General features: G+C 35.0%; 2 protein-coding genes and 2 long non-coding RNA genes across 6 annotated transcripts in view; 2 read left to right on the top strand and 2 right to left on the bottom strand.

The window, feature by feature from the left end:
* Positions 1-19,325, top strand: part of LOC123553082 (intermembrane lipid transfer protein VPS13D-like) — a 240,767-nt gene that overhangs the window by 151,914 nt on the left and 69,528 nt on the right. The window lies entirely within an intron of this gene.
* Positions 1-19,325, bottom strand: part of LOC128556526 (uncharacterized) — a 218,055-nt gene that overhangs the window by 137,779 nt on the left and 60,951 nt on the right. The window lies entirely within an intron of this gene.
* LOC128556525 (uncharacterized) overlaps positions 1-19,325 on the bottom strand; it is a 192,136-nt gene that overhangs the window by 123,939 nt on the left and 48,872 nt on the right. The window lies entirely within an intron of this gene.
* Positions 1,912-19,210, top strand: LOC128546110 (uncharacterized). 2 transcript variants are annotated; one of them, XR_008370739.1, is made up of 8 exons: positions 1,912-2,022; positions 2,557-2,674; positions 3,191-3,249; positions 4,276-4,330; positions 7,323-7,415; positions 10,431-10,931; positions 11,781-11,904; positions 19,042-19,210. XR_008370739.1 is itself a non-coding variant. In XM_053541959.1 (5 exons), the coding sequence occupies exons 1-5, from the start codon at positions 1,921-1,923 to the stop codon at positions 7,352-7,354; spliced, it is 366 nt and encodes a 121-aa protein (XP_053397934.1). In that variant the 5' UTR covers positions 1,912-1,920; the 3' UTR covers positions 7,355-7,724. The 2 variants fall into 2 exon arrangements, 1 of the variants encoding a protein (XP_053397934.1); XM_053541959.1 differs by lacking the exons at positions 10,431-10,931; positions 11,781-11,904; positions 19,042-19,210 and having other exon boundaries at positions 7,323-7,724.

Genomic DNA, 19,325 nt, shown 5'->3' with positions numbered 1-19,325 from the left:
GAGAAATGTTCGATTTAGAGTGCAGACAAGCTTTGTGATAGACAGACACACAGACTGGAGTAAATCAATATGTCTCCCACACCACTGTTATTTAAAATGTCTTATCAAGCCATCTTGTGAGGCCAAAGATATGGAGTTTTAAAGTATTTGGTCCATCAATTTCTGGGAGACCTGCTTTCATGCAAAACTTTTGAGATGCAGATGTCAACAACTCAAAGGTGACTAGATCTTTTTGAGAAAATAAAATTAAGTGAAGCCATGAATGAAATCAATATCAAGAGGAAAGAGGCTTAACTGTACTGGTTGGGAACCATTTTCCGGACAGGACCAGTTTCCGGACACATGTAATATCCGCTTTATTTCGTTGTTATTCATGTAATTGTTTCATCTAGATCCATTAGATGTTTGTTTTTCATATCTACAACAAACCACTATTTTATAAGGCTGTATAATGTTTGGGTTTTTGATGATAACTCACATGTATTTTCAAAACAACTTTCTGTCTTAACGGGGCATGAAGATAGCATTGCGCATGCGCAGTAGTTCACACATGCCGAGGTATCAAGTGGGGAAGAAATAATCAAACTACATATTGATTGCCTGCTGATAACATGTTCTTCGCTTAATTTCACGCTAAAAGTTACGTAAGATGCAGGGCTGTCGATTTTTGCACTAATTTTATTCTATATCTATTGGAATTATCAAGAATTCGTATAAGACGAATTAAGAGTTTTTTATAGTCAACCTCGGTTTGCTTTCGTAGCTGCTATTGAACGTCGGGTTATGTTTCATGTGCAATTTTGAAGAGATGAATGATAAAGAAAGGTGTAGAAATAGTTTAATTACTTATTTTGATATCAAATTAACAACTAAACACCGTCAAAATATTTGTCCGGATACTGGTTTACCTGACGGGAAAAATAATTTATTTTAGTGACCCAATTCGAGGCCCCAGGGAACCCATATTTTACGTAACAACATGATGCTGATTGCAACATCGGATGTGGAAGGAGCTGAAGTTTGTGCAGTGTGGGCTTCATTTATGTCAAATATTTTTTTTAGGGAATAATGGAGCCGAAATATGAAAACGTGTCCAGAAAATGGTTCCCAACCAGTAAAGTTGTTTATTTCATTTCTAGAAAGCACAAAAGATATTTTGCTACATGTGCAGCCCCTTTTGTCATTCTAAACCTATAGGTACAACCCTCACCTGGGATTCCTATAAATGTCTGATGTTTTATGGAAAAACTAAGAATTCTATTATTAGAACTTCTCTATTTTTATTCCTATAAAATTACTTTTAAATTGGCTTTCCAATTTTCCACATCAACACACTATTTTATCTGCTTCTTGTTTTTTGATGCAGTTACAGCATAAAAGATGGTAGAATTTGCGAGCAGGCTGCCATGCTCCCTTTCCATTATAGTTTTTCTACTCTGAAAGCTTTCATCCTTATTTCGGTAAAAAATGTTGAACAATTATTAAAATGACACCCCACATTTAATAATAATCTTAAAATCGACAGTTTTTAAGATTAAATTTTTCCAAAAGAGATATTTCCCCATTCCACAGAATGATGTTGGTGTCATTCCAAGATTACAAAAGGCCTGTCTGGCATATCCCAGGGAGCATGTGATATAGATTTCTGCAACATTTTGCAGTTTTAAAAATAAAGACTTCAACATTCAGATGCTATTCGCCTAATGTATGCTTCTAAAGAGGCTGTGTTCCCTTCCAGGACAAAGCACAACAATGGCAGCTAAACAAGCTTTAACTCAGGGCACAGAAAACACAGCTAATACTGATGAAAATGTTCCACCCTGCAGTTTTAAAAATAAGGACTTCAACATTCAGATGCTGATATTTGCCTAATGTATGCTTCTAAAGAGGTTGTGTTCCCTTTCAGGACAAAGCACAACAATGGCAGCTAAACAAGCTTTAACTCAGGGCACAGAAAGCACAGCTAATACTGATGAAAATGTTCCACCCTGTGAGGACTTGAAGTCTGTTGGTAACATTCAGGTACCTTGCAACCCACCCATCTGCTTGTATCTGCTCAATATATTCAGCATAATTATATCTGTTGTTTGTCTAACCCAGTAGAATAGTAGAAAACAGGTTTTTTGTCATCATAAATATTTCTATGCAGATATTTATTATGTTATGGGTAAACTAGTAAATCTTTTTGAAATTCTTATTTTAGAAATTAAAATAGTTCCAGTGATATTTTTCCAATTTCTTTATTTAATTCCATATATGTTATCAAAGAACCCATTTTTCATGAAGAAGTACTGATTTATTTGTTTTGCTTAGTAATTAAATCAAATAAAAAATGGATAATTTCAAAAAAAAAAAAAAAAAAAAAAAAAATGTTTACATATTTATTAAGATTCATTTTGAAAAGAACAGCGATGTATGTAAAATAATCAGTATCTATATATAAAATATATTTTCAGATAAAACATGATCATAAAATCTAAAGCTAACAAAAAGTGTAGATTATCTGAAAACATAATTCAGGACCAAAGCTAAAGCTTTTTCTTCTGTATACTAAAGATTTCAGATGCTGAGTGGAAAGAATTATGTAAAACAGCAGCTGTGCAAAGCTGCCTTTTTGTATTTGGAGATGAAGCTAGTGTTCTGAAGGCTATGGCTGTTATCAAAACAAATAAAGGTTATACATACTATACATTAAAAAGTTTTTACCTAGCATGAAAAAGTAAGTAAAGTCATACATATATTTTATATTTTATTATAAATGTTTCCTGGGTCATGTCTGGAGCTTTAAGTGCATGGACTTGCAAAAACACTTTATAATGTACATTTATAATTTCATGAAGGTTACAACAAACTTGCATGTGTCATTATAAGCCAATCAATTTCAATGACTATTCCACAAGTTTCCTCTAGATACAAAAACAACTGGTTCATGAATTTAATTTATTTATTTATTTATTTTGTTGGGTTTATTGTCGCACCGACACAATTTTAGGTCATATGGCGACTTTCCAGCTTTAATGGTGGAGGAAGACCCCAGGTGCCCCTCCGTGCATATTTCATCACGAGCGGGCACCTGGGTAGAACCACCGACCTTCCGTAAGCCAGCTGGATGGCTTCCTCACATGAAGAATTCTACGTCATGAATTTAATGAAATATGGTGGATTATATCCTACAATGTACCTCTTTCAGGGCATTTTCCTGCTGACACCAAAGGTTACGACATAGCAGTTATAATCATTGACATGGAGGTATGTTAATAACTAAATATATAACTCGATTTACTAGAAATCAAAATTACTTTACCTAAAAGGGGCCAAGTGCCCCCAACTGACCAAACATGGTAAAGGACCTTAATATAATGATGCTTCAGACATGGTTTGATGAAAACTCATCAATCACTTCATGAAAAGAAGTCATTTAAATGCATTTCTATTTTTAACTCGAGCGGCCCCTAAAAGGGGCCATGCACACCCCCCACCACCCCATTGAACAAATTATGGAAAGGAAAAAATATAATGATGCTACATTTGTTCATATAATAATTGGGACATTTTGTTCAATTTGGTGCAATATCTTCACATTGAGTGATGCTGTTCTATCATCAACAGTTAAAAGTTTTATTCTTTCTCTCAAATAGCTAACATAAACATCTGCAATAGTGAAGCAAAATTTATTTATTCTCAGATGATTTACTATTTGTCTTAATTGTGAATGCAAGCTAATATTAGGTTGAATTCAGTTTTTGTTTATTTTCTCAATAATAGTCTCGTTTGCCATTAATATCTGACAAGCACCTGATATTTGCTATCAAAGGTTTAGCAAGTATTATAAAAACTCTATGTATAGAACAGAGGCTATGAAGTGAAATCTTCAGCATTTTTAAGAAACATAGTTGCAGAGTGCAGTTATGTTGAAAATTTTATCCTACTTAGTGTTTTTCCTATTTTTTCAATGCTACGCTTCAAGGGGGTAGTACATTTTCTTGGATAAATACTGAAATACTGGAAACTTTGAAAATGTCTCGCAACTGGTTAGCTTGAAAAATGAGGTAAACACTATTACACTTGTGAACAAAACTTACACTAAACAGGTTTCCTTCCACACTAGTGGCATAAAAAATGAAACTAGTGGTATCAAATAATTGTATTTTAATTCTGGTAAATTTTGTATCAAATACTATATAATTGAAGATCTGCAAACTGTGAATAAGGCTGCATAAACAGAAGGAATAAGTTTTGTCAATGAATATTTAATTTCTGCTATCTTTTTTTTAGGATGATGATCTCAACACAGGTTGGGACAGTGCAATCGTGGAAACAGAAAACAAGGGTATTTATTGCTTTGTCCTTCCTGATAAAAAGATTTGTACACTCTATTTTTCATTTCATTCTAAGAACTTCATGTAAATTTGAGTAAAAAAAGTTGTTCATTAGGGGAAATGAATGCAACTAAACAGGTTTCATCTATTAACAAGCAAATTCAGTGAATTGGTATATCCTTCCAAACAGGATTGAGGTTTCATCCTTGAAGAAGCATTCTCTGCCTACAAATACATTACTCTATTCCTTACTTAAGTTACTGATCAGAATTTCTATTTTTAGTAACAGCTACCTTGACCTTGACTTTGACCCGATATATATACATCAGTTTCCAAGAAAGCAATACATGTACTAAGCTTGGTCACAATATCCAATAGCAAAAATTGAATTTCAAAAGACAAGTTGAATTTGCAGAGAAATTCCCTATATAGTAAGCATTATATATAAGTACTAATATAAGTACTAAGGGCCATAACACGTGTTCCAGAAGCAATTTCACTGAACCGTTTCCCAACTACAACTAGAGATGCTTTTGAAAAAAGCGCATGTCTCCCACAACTGCCCCTATGAAAAATGTCTAGTTTCTCTAGATGGTTTAGACGAGTTGATCCAATTAGATGGTCTGGATGAGTGGATCCAATCAGTAATTCATGGGCAATAAATCAAAAGTACCTGGGCGGATTTGGCTAGTTATCAAACATGGCCAAGGTCTTATGGCCAAACACATTTTGTTCAAGTTTGGTGAAGATCGGATGAGAAATGTTCGATTTAGAGAGCGGACAATTGTATAAAGGCGGATTTTTCGGTAATTCAAGGGCCGTAACTCCAAAATGCCTAGACTGATTTGGCTAGTTATCAAACCTGGCCGAGGTCTCATGGTCAAACACATTTTGTTCAAGTTTGGTGAAGATCAGATGAGAAATGTTCGACTTAGAGTGCGGACAAGAGTAAAAAGGCCAATTTTTCGATAATTCAAGGGCCGTAACTCCAAAATGCCTGGACCGATTTGGCTAGTTATCGAACTTGGCTGAGGTCTTATAGTTAAACACATTTTGTTCAAGTTTGGTGAAGATCGGATGAGAAATGTTTGAATTAGAGTGCGGACAAGAGTAAAAAGGCCGATTTTTGGTAATTCAAGGGCCATAACTCCAAGACGCCTGGAACGATTTGGCTAGTTATCAAACTTGGCTGAGGTCTTATGGTCAAACACTGCTCTTCCCTACTGCATCTAACATTTCAACCATGTATTACTGAAATCCATTATACCATGTCTGAGATATGACTCCGGACAGACAGAAAATGGACCACTTGTGTACTACAGCGTTCTTTCCAGATTTTTTTTTAAGCGGGCACAAATGGTCCAATTAAAGCAAAAACTTGGGGACATTTGAAAGACACATGGGTCATAAAGAAATAGAACTGTTTTACCTGTATTTAACAGGACTGGTGTATTTTCAACATTTTTGTTACTTGTAGCTAAATGAGTTACTTTTGCATTAATTTAAACATAAGATACTATTAATGATATTCTTGTCGTAAATCGAAACGTAACCATGGAAAATCTGACTACTCTGGAGTGAACATTTGTAATCCGATTCTGACGTAGTGGCTGTGCCATAGGGAGATTTAACTATCTCAGATAAGTCATCTTTCTTTGGACTTTGTTCTCCATCATCTGTTGCTTTTGGATGTTTTGGGGGAAAACTTTTGTTCGCCATTGCGTAGCAACAATGAAAGCTGCGAGTTGTTAGGCGACCAGAGACTGACATTATCAAATGAAATTGTGCGTTACATCATCAGAAACCTTGTATTTGATTCAGAACAGATGAAGTCAGTGCTTATGGCTAATCTTCAAAACAAGTTGAATTTTTTGTTTCTTGTAAATGTGTGCACACAGTGGGCACTATAGGGCGGTCATTAATGGGCCGAAAGCTGTAAAATACGTGCCAATGGCCCCATGACACGGCCTGGAATGAACACTGGTACTACATATATATATATATAAGTACAAAGGGCCATAAATCTTGTCTTCCTCAAGCAATACAACTAAAACTTGCAGGGCTGCATTACTTTTTAGTAGTTAATATTTCTACCATGTTTTATTGAAATCCTACAAACCAGTTCTGAGATATGACTCTGGTCAGACAAAAAATCTATATAATATACTATATATATAATTGCAAAGGGCCATGAATCTTGTCCTCGTCCACCAATCTGAATGAAACTTGCAGGGCCCTACTGCCCTATAGCAGTTATCATTTCTACCAAGTTTTATTGAAATCCTTCTACCATGTCTGACATAATGGAATAAAACACTATATATATATATAGATATATAAATATATATATAGTGTTTATATATGTATATACCCATCAACAAGACAATTACCTTTAAGTACTCATTTAGATTTATGCTCTAAAACCGTTCCTAAATTTTCTATATTTCCTTTTTACAAATTTCATAGTAACGATGTTTCAGCTAGGTTATCTAAAGAACGCTATTTCATTGATATTTTTAAACCGAAACTTAACCAAAACTGATGACGTTACAATATTAACGTTGTGTACACATGTGTACGCAAAAATGACGTTGCTTAGCAATTACACATTTATTGACGCCATATTGTTTTATTTGCCCTGATGAGTATAAACGAAACCGGTAGGCAAATATAATGTTACTCATGTAATGTTGTTTATTTTTTCTTTATATATATATATAATTACATGAACAAAGGGCCATACATATTGTTTTACTCATGCATCTGATCCAAACTTGCAGGATGGAATTTTCCTACAGCAGTTAATATTTCTACCATGTTTTAGATAAATACCCCTTACCATTCCATAGATATGGTTTCAGACGGACAGATGGACAATGTCAAAATTATATCCCTCTGGTAATAAACTATATAACAACTGCCTTGAAACTGCATATATTAACAGTAAAGGAAAAGTTTTTGTGCTTACAATATGCCTAAGTTAATGGTCTATATTTTTTCCAGGTGATGGTATTCTACACAAATTACCAGTGTAAACCTTGTGACCAGTATAGTGAAAATAGGACAGGAAAATGGTTTTGGAATATTTGGGCAAATGTAAAATAATTCTGTATCTACATAACCAAGGGTTTTCTGTCTGAAAAATGTCTTTGAAATTGCTTTGATTAATGTGTTTAAATTGTTCTAGTAATTGCTAATTGTATAATACTATACAGGCAATGACTGTTTTGTGAGAAAACAGTTAATGTATGTATATAGTGTTGATGCATAATATTACATAAAATGAACTCAATGCAAAATTAAAGGGGCTGGCCTCCAGATTTATATAAATGTTATCATAATTTTGAAAGCACTTTCATTTAATTTGAAAGCACTTCAATCTATTTAATTTTGAAAGCACTTTCATTTGCTGACAATTGTGAATATAAGTACTATTAGTACCACGCAGGTAAACACTCCGACAGTCTTACTTATACTGAAAAAGCACTCTACTGCAACAGTCATGCAGTGAAACACTGATGTAAAAAGGTAATAATTCAGCTGTATTACCATCAAACTGATATTTGGCCATTGTTATGTTTAAAAAAATCAAATTGTGTCTACATCAGGAAGCAGTCCCTTGAATATTCTTATCAAAGCAATTTCAAGGGTTATATATTCTCCACATTTGCCAAGAGAATGCACTGATATTATATAAACTTGATATTTCTTTGCTTGTGGCCATTTTCCTCCTTTTTTCATCAACATCGAATATCCTGACACTTAAAACTCAACTTGTAATAAACTGCTAACTAAACTACAGACACAACTATGAAATTCTTTCTGATTTCTTTTATTGTAGTGTCAGACTGCGGTGATGAAGAATAACTTTTTAATAGGGCACATGGAAATATTTGGGTATGATATTGTTTAGGGCATATGTTTTTATTCTAATTTCTGTTGTATTTTATCTGACTTTTCAGTTCTGTGTTAAATTTGAGGGACAGTGGGAGAGAGAGAGAGAAAGAGAAATGTTCAAATTTCAAGTGTACTTATGCTTTCAATAAAGGCATGTGATGATCTTTCCTGCTCTATGGGTTAAATAGTTATTTCCAAATCAATGTACAGCTTGTGATATACATTGTGTTGTCAAAATAATGCTTTACGGTTTAATTACCTGTTTCATTAATTATCAGTTATGTCTTAGTGGAGAAAAAAATATGCCTTTGCATATAGAGGCATTAACTCTCTTCATATGTGCTGATAACAGAGACTGCACTATGTTTGTTCAATGAAAAGAAAAGCACCAACTGAAAGAGCAGAATTTGTGGCACAGCATGTCCACAAGCTTCCATCCCAGTCTGTGTAAGTCACTCTAATATGTACCAATTTACTTTGGGTCTATACTGAAACAACTTTTATTACTTCACATAAATATCTCTCAATACCCATTCCTAATGGTATTCATTACCATAAGGGTATGAGAATAGAGAAGCAAGTTTTCATTTTAAGACCGAGTGCCAGCAATGGAGATACTGGTACCATATATGGTATGATGGCCTGGGAGCAACAAACAACCTCCCACACTTCAGACAGGCAGTCTACTACCAGGCTACAGTGGCAGTAAATTACTGTATGTGATTTCACTAGTGCATATATTTTCAGCTGATGCCTAAGAAAAATATATGAGAAAGTCTGATTTTGCTTGAATTGCACAAACACTGGTCTAAATTTTCCTTAACTTTTATATAACATACGGTTGATCTTACAGTTACATACACTTACTGTGAAATCAATTAGTTTTCATGAGCACAACACTTCACAGCCATTTCTTTGGAACATTAATCTGTGGACATGAAATGAACAGGGGACATTACTTGATCACTGGGATTTAATTTTGTTGATTGACTCGAACACAAAATCTACGAAAATCTATACTCCACAAACAACAATGATTTCACAGTATACAGGAGAATCAGCAGTGGAAAGATTTCTTTTAATTTGATTTGATTTGGGTTTTACGGCGCACCAACACAGTATAGTTATATGGCGCCAAACAGGACTACAAATTTTGGTTTCACATCTCATTTACATCGAAATAAAAACATGAGGTATGGAATCAAAATTTGTAAACCTGCTGGAATCACAGAGTTACAGCAAAACCAAATATCAAGTACTAGTATTTCGTGTATTTTTCACTATACGTCAGTCAGTTAATTTTAAACTTACTCATCTATACTTTGATTTTCTAGTACCAGGACTTTTATTAAAATTTTTTAATAATTAACTGAAAAGTATTATTTTGGCAACACAAGTTGGCCTAAGAACACATTTCAGACCTATTGTTGAGGAGGAAAACTAACTATTGAAATGTCTTTCAAGACTAAGAAACCCTGGAGCTAGATCTGATGCCACCAGTGGAAAAGTTCATCTTCTCATAATCTTGAAAATTCAGGAAGATCACACAAAATTAGTGTTGATTATTTTCGAAGAATCTTAAGTGACACCAATAAATAGATAGTATTTCTATAAAGAATTTTAAGTGTCCCCATTAAAGGTATATTAGACCCAAATTATTTTATATTTAAAAACATTAACAATTACTTAATATAGTTTATGTAAACATAAAATTAACAAGTACATCATTTTTTGTACTATACATTATGTTTAAAATAGTACACTGTATAAATGTATAGATAAACACAGTATAAATGTGTACTACCAATAAAAATCAGGCTGTTTTTTGAACAATCAACTCCTATTGTATGGCAAATAATTATGAATGCAGTTCTATTTGTAAAGTTAAATTCATTTAAGGAGGATTTTATACATTTGAAGTAAATATCTACAGATAAAATATTTTAGTGAAAGATGGCCATTTGATTTCTTTAAAAGAAAAATTAACAGAATCTTGAATGATCCCAGGTAAGGGAGTAATCAAAAGTGGTTTTACAGTGTATAAATGGCATATTATTAAAAAATCAATTTTTCTAACTATTTAGTTGATATCATAGTATTTTAACAGTTTATATGTAAACATACAAGGAATTTTTATAGCTTAGCAGAATATTTACAGTATTGTCTGCCATAACACATTTTCTGCTCTCAATAAAAACATTTTCTTCATTTCAGGCAAAAAGCTTTTTGTTTTTCAACATTTAGCTGAAAGATTGGGAAATGAGAGATATGGTGACGGCAGTAACTCTATACATATTTTGTAACACTATGCTTTTGACCCCTTAAATAACCTTGTTCACCTGTAGAACTCTTCACAAGCCACTGACTACAATGTTAATATGGCTTGAGCATTTACTCACACTAAAGCACTCATTGATACAAGATCAGTAACTCTTACTCAATACAATATAACCTGTCAAGATCACTTACTGCAGGTATCTGGGATTTCTTTCCTGGTTTAACATCTCCTGCTATGACTGTTCCCTTAAAGTAGTAGTGTAGATCTATAGGAAGCAGATTCACCACAGTAACAGGGGGCATAATCACTACAGTGTGACCAGGCAAGGGCAGTAACCCCCTCTGTATAGAATCTTCTGGAAAATTCTCTCGGCGGACAGCAACACAATACCTACAAGCAGTATCAACGCTACATGATAGCATACTCTTAGAACAAATGTAAATATGTAAACTTGCACAAATTTTAAATTTTATATATATCAAAGGTAAAAATCGATTACAATCAGTCCAACAGAAAAAAAACTGCTGTAACATACTAGTTAAAGTAGCTGGACATATGTATTTTATTTAGTCCTATGAGATTCTTAAACAATTTTTGCATAAAGTTTAATTTCTGTTTAAGTACAAAAAATTCTTGTAAAATTACCAACCATCAACAAATGTTAAACACCAATATTATATTTCAATACTGACCTAAAAACTGCATCTGAATTAGGCACCCTACATTCTCTCAATGTTTCATTCACTTCCCCTGGTTTAACTACATGCTGCCAGTCGATTGCCTGATCTGAATGCTCCACTGGCCAATCACTTGGCCTCACCCAAAGTCTGGACCATACAAATGGCATAGGGATTGACTTCTGCTGACTGGAGTTTACAGTGATGAAATCATAGCGACCTAGAAATAAATCAAACTCAGTAATCTGCAGTTAAAGTCTAAAATGGCTTCTAATTTCTAATCACCAAGTACATCTTAATGAAAATACAGTCAAAAAAGGTGTCAGTTGATAACTCAACATTCTATTATTTTCAAATAGTATAGTGTAAGGATGCACTTTTATTTTTGCTATTCTGTTTGTAACTGTTATCAACACAATATGCCATAAAACCAGAATTAGACTGAGACCTATCATCTGAACTGAGTATGGATTACAAACTATAAATTTACTTCTCCACGCCTAATTTTTTTTATTTTCAAGTTGTATGACTTAAGAAATTTGATAACTTTTTTGACACTAATTTTCATTTATTAATTATACCTGGAATAATAGGGTTATCCAATTTCAGTTCTATAGGTGTGTCCAGTCTGTTGGACACCATGAGGGCGGACCTGAGTGTGATCACCTTTCTAGCACTGCCCTCCTGCTGGATGTCAAACACAACCCTAGCTTTCTGCTGATCATTCTGAAAGGTATGTTATATAGTTATTTACCTCTTACGAGCAACTCAATTTTAGCTCAGAAAAAATAACTGCCCTGGCTGGTTCTCTAAAAAGTAATTGCTTCCTACTACTAGTTATGGGTGGCAAGTTAAATCCTGCACAATCTGTGTTCAACATAGAGAGCATCAGACCGATTGTTCCAAAGTTAAGCATCACGTCAAAACACAATAACTTGCTATAAGAAGTTACATATGAACTCATTTGTCTGCAATCTGTGATTCATTGTTGCTAAGAGAGTCAGTTATCTGATTAGAACATTTTCAAATGTGGAAAGTGAACCAACACTGTAAAGTTTGAAAACTACCATATCCAAGATAAACCCTTGAAAATGTGTAAACATACCATGTCTCAACAAGTGCTTTTTGAAACAAGAGGGCCTATATCACTCATCTGAGTTTAGTTGCTTGCTTAAACAAATTTCTTTGCTTAAGCTTCACTAACAAAAACTAGGTGAGTAGGTCATGGTAAAGATTACTGAAATCTGCTTAGAAATTAAACTGGTGGTCCAAATTTCTTTGCTGTAGCTTCAAAAACAAGCAAGTAGGTCAGTAGTTCAGGGTTAAGAATATTAAAGATGAGTATTGAAATCAGTATCAAAAGTTATAAACTGGTCCAAATTTCTATGCTATACCTTCAAAAACAAGAAAGTAGGTCAGTAGGTCATGATTAGAACAATTCAAGATGAACACTGAAATCTGTATCAAACATTATGCTTGTGGGCCAAATTTCGTTACCACTGCTTCAAAAACAAATGTTTGTGTAAAACAAGGGACTGTGACCCGGGCGTGGCCTATATTGACCCCAGGGTCATGATTTGAACAATCTTGGTAGAGAACCACTAGAGCATGCCATATACTAAATATCTAAACTCAGTGCCTTATGGTTTAAGACAAGGTTTTTGAAATTCCCTATACAAGTCTATTTTAAACATGTGCCCCCAGGGGGATCAATTGAACAATCTTGGTAGAGGACCACTAGATGATGCTATTTACCAAACATCAAAGCCCTAGGCCCTGTGGTTTTAGACAAGAAGATTTTCAAAGTTTTTCCTATATAAACCGCGTGACCCCCGAGCGGGGCCATATTTGACCCTAGGGGGAAAATTTGAACAATTTTGGTAGAGGACCACTAAATGATGTTACATACCAAATATCAAATCCCTAGGCCCTTTGGTTTGAAACAAGAAGATTTTCAGAGTTTTTCCCTATATAAGTCTAAGTAAACCATGTGACCCCATGGGCGGGGGCCATATTTGACCCTAGCGGGAAAATTTGAAAAATCTTGGTAGAGGACCATTACCATACCAATATCAAAGCCCTAGGCCCTGTGGTTTTGGACAAGAAGATTTTCAAAGTGTTTCCCTATATAAGCCCATATAAACCACGTGACCCCAGTGCAGGGCCATACTTGACCCTAGGGGGATAACTTGAACAATCTTGGTAGAGGACCACTAGATGAAACTACAATCCAAATACAAAAGCCATATGATCTGTGGTTTTAGACAAGAAGATTTTTAAAGCTTTTCCTTTCGGTTGCCATGGCAACCTGTGTTCAGTATGGAATTCAATTCTTTGAACAATTTTTAAAGAAGACCATCCAGGAACATCCCTGTGAAGTTTCATCTAAATTGACCTGGTGGTTTAGGAAATGATGTTGTTTAAAGGAAAGTGTGGCCGGACACCGGACAGCGAGCGATCACAATAGCTCACCCTGAGTGCTCAGGTGAGCTAAAAAAATATATGTCTGAGAGCTCTGAATACTACTTAATTTCTAAATATCTTTTTCTTTATTAATTTATCAAAAAAGAAAATCATGACTTACCAATAGCCTAGGTGTGTTTCTAATTGCTAAGGTATACCCATGCATACAATAGGAAGAGACTTAATACCTAATAGTACACAATAATCATCATTTTCCCCCTCAAAATCTCTTATGTTAAATGAATGTTAAATGAAAAATCTTACCACTTTGATAATGGAAGGTTTATTGACATCTGGTAGGGTATCTCTGAAGTAGACACCGACTTTATCAACTGAGACTGGATGTAGTCTTTGCCAACCATCAACTTTCACAATCAACTGATTCACAACCAATGAACTTGATTTCTGTTTATAATTGAGAACATTCACAAGTGTATAACCTTTTTTTATCATACTTGTTAATATCAAGGGGTTCAGCTTGACTGTAAAAAGGTCAAAATAAAGCTCGACTTCTAGTAATTTCTTTCAGTTTCATTCCCCCATTTAATAATAATTCAAATTTACATTGAATACAGGTACATCCACTTTTTATGAAAATTATCTGCAAGTACATTTGATCTTGCTCCGAAACTTCTAATACTTGTACATTAAAATTTCATAAAGAATTAAAGAATCCTTTCTCTTAATCCCAAAGTTCTAATATTTATATATGAATTTTTTGTACAGAACTCTTTCTAAATCCAAAACATTTAATACCTATACAGTTGAATGCTTTTATCCCAAATGCAAAGGACCAAGCATTATACTTCAAGATAACTGAAATTTGACTTATAAATGATATTTGTTGCAGATGAATTTGCTAAAAGTGTTGCTGTAACCTCATATATATGATTGTATGTGTTAACATGACATATACATCTTACATACATTTTGTGAATAAACATAAATTCCAAACACATTTCATTTATAGTAGATGTTTATGTATATTTGCGGTGTAACATCACATGTTTATAAAGGAACACATTTTTACTTTAACATACTAAGAGGTAAATGCGTAGGAATTTGACTTAAATAGCATGAAAAAAACAAGAGGGTCATGATGACCCTGAATCGCTCACCTGAGTAATATGAGCCATATGTTTCAAATGGCAAACTGACGCTAAAATATTATAAAGTAGGTCAGTAAGTCACATTCATGGTCACTGAAAGACAGTTTTAAGATTGGTGTGCAAAACTGTCCATGTCATCCAAATTTCATGGCTGTATCTTAAAAAACAAGAAAGTAGGTCAAGGTCACAGTCAAGTGACTCCTAATTGCTTACGGTCATCAGGTAATTATAATTAAACAGTCTAGGAAATATAATCTGATTATTTTTGAAGTATTTATTTCTATATTTATTCCCTCATATAACAAATGAACCCCAGGGTGGGGCCTCTTTTCACCCCAGGGTCATAATTTGAAAATCTTGTTAGAGATCCACTAGGCAATGCTATATACCAAATATCAAAGGCCTAGGCCTTAAACTTTCAGACAAGAAGATTTTTAAAATTTTTCCTATGTAAGTCTATGTAAAACTTGGGACCCCCAGAGCGGGGCCTCTTTTCACCCCAGGGACATAATTTTAACAATCTTGGTAGAGGACCATAAGGCAATGCTTCATACCAAATATCAAAGGCCTAGGTCTTGCGGTTTCAGACAAGAAGATTTTCAATGTTTTTAGCTCAGGTGAGTTTTTCTGATCGCTCGATGTCCGTCGTCTGTCGTCTGTCTGTCTGTCAACATTTAGCTTGTGTATGCGATAGAGGCTGTATTTTTCAATTAATCTTCATGAATATTGGTCAGAATGATAACCTTGATGAAATCTAGGCCGAGTTCGAAAATAGGTCATCTCGGGTCAAAAACTAGGTCACTAGGTCAAATCAAAGAAAAACCTTGTGTGTGCGATAGAGGCGGTATTTTTCAATTATTCTTCATGAATATTGGTCAGAATGATAACCTTGATGAAATCTAGGCCGAGTTCGAACATGGGTCATCTTGGGTCAAAAACTAGGTCACTAGGTCAAATCAAAGAAAAACCTTGTGTATGCGATAGAGGCTGTATTTTTCAATTGATCTTCATGATTATTGGTCAGAATGCTTGCTTTGATGAAATCTAGGCCGAGTTCGAAAATGGGTCATCTCGGGGTCCAAAAATAGGTCACTAGGCCAAATCAAAGAAAAACCTTGTGTATGCGATAGAGGCGGTATTTTTCAATTGATTTTCATGAATTATGGTCAGAATGATTACCTTGATGAAATCTAGGCAGAGTTCGAAAATGGGTCATCTGGGGTCAAAAACTAGGTCACTAGGTCAAATCAAGGAAAAACCTTGTGTATGCGATAGAGGCTGTATTTTTCAATTGATCTTCATGAATTTGGTCAGAACGATTACCTTGATGAAATTTAGACCAAGTTCGAAAATGGGTCATCTGGGGTCAAAAACTAGGTCACTAGGTCAAATCAAAGAAAAACCTTGTGTATGCAATAGAGGCTGTATTTTTCAACTGATCTTCATGAAATTTAGCCAGAATGATTACCTTGATAAAATCTAGGCCGAGTTTGAAAATGGGTCATCTGGGATCAAAAACTAGGTCACTAGGTCAAATCGAAGAAAAACATTGTGTATGCAATAGAGGATGTATTTTTCAATTGATCTTATGAAATTTGGTCAGAGTGATTGCCTTGATGAAATCTAGGTCGAGTTTGAATATGGGTTATCTGAGGTCATAAACTAGGTCACTAGGTCAAATTAAAGAAAAATCTTGTGTATGCGATAGAGACTGTTTTTTTCAATTGATTTTTATGAAATTTGGTCAGGATGATTGCCTTAATGAAATCTAGGCTGAATTTGAATATGGGTCATCTGAGGTCAAAAACCAAGTCACTTGGTCAAATCAAAGAAAAAACTTGTGTATGTGATAGAGGCTGTATTTTTCAATTGATCTTCATGAATTTTGGTCAGAATGATTGCCTTGATAAAATCTAGGTCGAGTTTGAACATGGGTCATCTAGGGTCAAAAACTAGGTCATATCTAAGAAAATGCTTGTTTTATCGCAAGAGACCAATTTTTTGGTCCAATCTTAATGAAAATTGGTCAAAATATTTGTTTCCATGAAATCACTAGGTCAAACATGTTTTACACTGTTATGGTGTGTTTCGTAGGTGAGCGACCTAGGGCCATCTTGGCCCTCTTGTTTCCTATACGTCTATGCAAAACTTGGGACTCCCCGGGGCGGGGCCTCTATTCAACCGAGGAGCACAATTTGAATAATTTTCATAGAGGACCATTAGATAATGTCACAAACCAAATATCAAGGCTCTACGCCTTGAAGCTTCAGGCAAGAAGATTTTTAAAGTTTTTCCTTTTGGTTGCCATGGCAACCAGAGTTCTGCATGGAATTCAATTCTTTGAACAATTTTGAAAGGGGACCACCCAATGATCCTTCCTGTGAAGTTTGGTGTAATTCTGCATAGTGGTTTTCAAAAAGAAGATTTTTTTAGAAAATGCTGACGGACACATGACACACGACGCACGTCGGACGACGGACATGGAGCGGTCACAAAAGCTCACCATGAGCCTTTGGCTCAGGTGAACTAAAAAGCTACTATAATTTCAATTATATATGAAAAAAGAACACTTTCTCTGAATCCGAAAATTTCTCTCTAAAACAAAACAAGAGGGCCATGAAGGCCCTGTATTGCTCACCTGGCCTATTGACCTAAAGATCATCAAGATTAACATTCTGACCAAGTTTCATTAAGATATGGTCATAAATGTGGCCTCTAAAGTGTTAACTAGCTTTTCCTTTGATTTGACCCGGTGACTTAGATTTTGACCCAGTATGACCCAGATTCGAACTTGACCTAAAGATCATGAAGATTAACATTCTGACCAAGTTTCATGAAGATACAGTCATAAATGTGGCCTCTAGAGTGTTAACAAGCTTTTCCTTTGATTTGACCTAGTGACCTAGTTTTTTACCCCACCTGACCTTGATTTGAACATGAACTATAGATCATCAAGATTAACATTCTGACCAAGTTTCATTAAGATATGGTCATACATGTGACCTCTAAAGTGTTAACTAGCTTTTCCTTTGATTTGTCCCGGTGACCTAGTTTTTTACCCCACATGACCCAGATTCAAACTTGACCTAAAGATCATCAAAATTAACATTCTGACTAAGTTTCATGAAGATACAGTCATAAATGTGGCCTCCAGACTGTTAACAAGCTTTCCCTTTGATTTGACCCGGTGACCGAGATTTTGACCCTGCATGACCCAGATTCGAACCTGACCTAAAGATAATCAAGATTAACATTCTGACCAAGTTTCATGAAGATACAGTCATAAATGTGGCCTCTAGAGTGTAAACAAGCTTTTCCTTTGATTTGACCTAGTGACCTAGTTTTCTACCCCACCTGACCTAGATTGAACATGAACTATAGATCATCAAGATTAACATTCCGACTTAGATTCATTAAGATAAGGTCATATATGTGGCCTCTACAGTGTTAACAAGCTTTTCCTTTGATTTGACCTGGTGACCTAGTTTTTGACCCAAGATGACCCAATATAGAACTGGACCTTGAGATCATCAAGATTAACATTCTGACCAGGTTTCATGAAGATACAGTCATAAATGTGGCCTCTACATTGGTAAAAAGCTTTTCCTTTGATTTGACCTGGTGACCTAGTTTTTGACCCCAAATGACCCAATATCGAAACTGCCCAAGACTTTATTGCGGGTAACATTCTGACTAAGTTTCATTAAAATTGGGCCAAAATTGTGACCTCTAGGGTGTTAACAAGCTTTTCCTTTGATTTGACCTGGTGACCTAGTTTTTGAACCCAGATTACCCAATAACAAATTCATCCAAGATTTTATTGTAGGTAACATTCTGACCAAGTTTCATTAAGATTGGACCAAAATTGTGACCTCTAGAGTGTTAACAAGCTTTTCCTTTGATTTGACCTGGTAACCTAGTTTTTGACCCCAGATGACCCAATATCAAACTCATCCAAGACTTAATTTGAGAGTAACATTCTGACCAAGTTTCATTAAGATTGGGCCAAAATTGTGACCTCTAGAGTGTTAACAGTCAAACTGTTGATGACAACGGACGGATGGACGACGGACACAGGGTGATCACAAAAGCTCACCTTTGAGCACTTTGTGCTCAGGTGAGCTAAAAATTCCAGGATAACCTTTCTGGGAATTAGAAAATTTCAAGTGGAAAGATTTGGCAAGACTAGGCTAATTTACTCACCTTGTGCCTTATTTTTTCTTTTCTATGAAAACTGAATGTTCCCTCTTGGTTTGGAGGTACACATGTCATTTCTGATTCACTAAATCTTTTCTCAGAGTATCTCTGGGTGTCGGCCCCTACAGAAGAGGGGTTTACAGTGACAGGTGCAAACCAGACCGGGGAACCAGTATGGTTGCGGACTGCATATGGTATAAACAGCTGGCGACGTTTAACATCACTTGGTGAGTACACTTCCTTTTGAGATCTGTAAAACAGACAGAAATTTACCACAGAGAAAATGACAATTATTCAGAAGGTACTACTGGTATACCCAGTGCTCCATATAGACCACATACTCAGATACACTACGTTACAAATGTTTAGCTGCAGTAATGGATGT

Source organism: Mercenaria mercenaria, chromosome 4 (assembly GCF_021730395.1).
Source record: "Mercenaria mercenaria strain notata chromosome 4, MADL_Memer_1, whole genome shotgun sequence".
In the NCBI taxonomy this organism is placed as follows: domain Eukaryota; kingdom Metazoa; phylum Mollusca; class Bivalvia; order Venerida; family Veneridae; genus Mercenaria; species Mercenaria mercenaria.
This window is presented reverse-complemented; position numbering and strand designations above follow the sequence as displayed.

What these genes read in the sequence shown, in the direction of transcription:
- LOC128546110 (XM_053541959.1), top strand. Translation starts at nt 1,921, where the DNA reads ATGGCAGCTAAACAAGCTTTAACTCAGGGCACAGAAAGCACAGCTAAT. An exon ending in TGTTATCAAAACAAATAAAG is followed by an intron (nt 2,675 to 3,190) that starts GTTATACATACT and finishes TACCTCTTTCAG; the next exon opens with GGCATTTTCCTGCTGACACC. An exon ending in TTATAATCATTGACATGGAG is followed by an intron (nt 3,250 to 4,275) that starts GTATGTTAATAA and finishes TCTTTTTTTTAG; the next exon opens with GATGATGATCTCAACACAGG.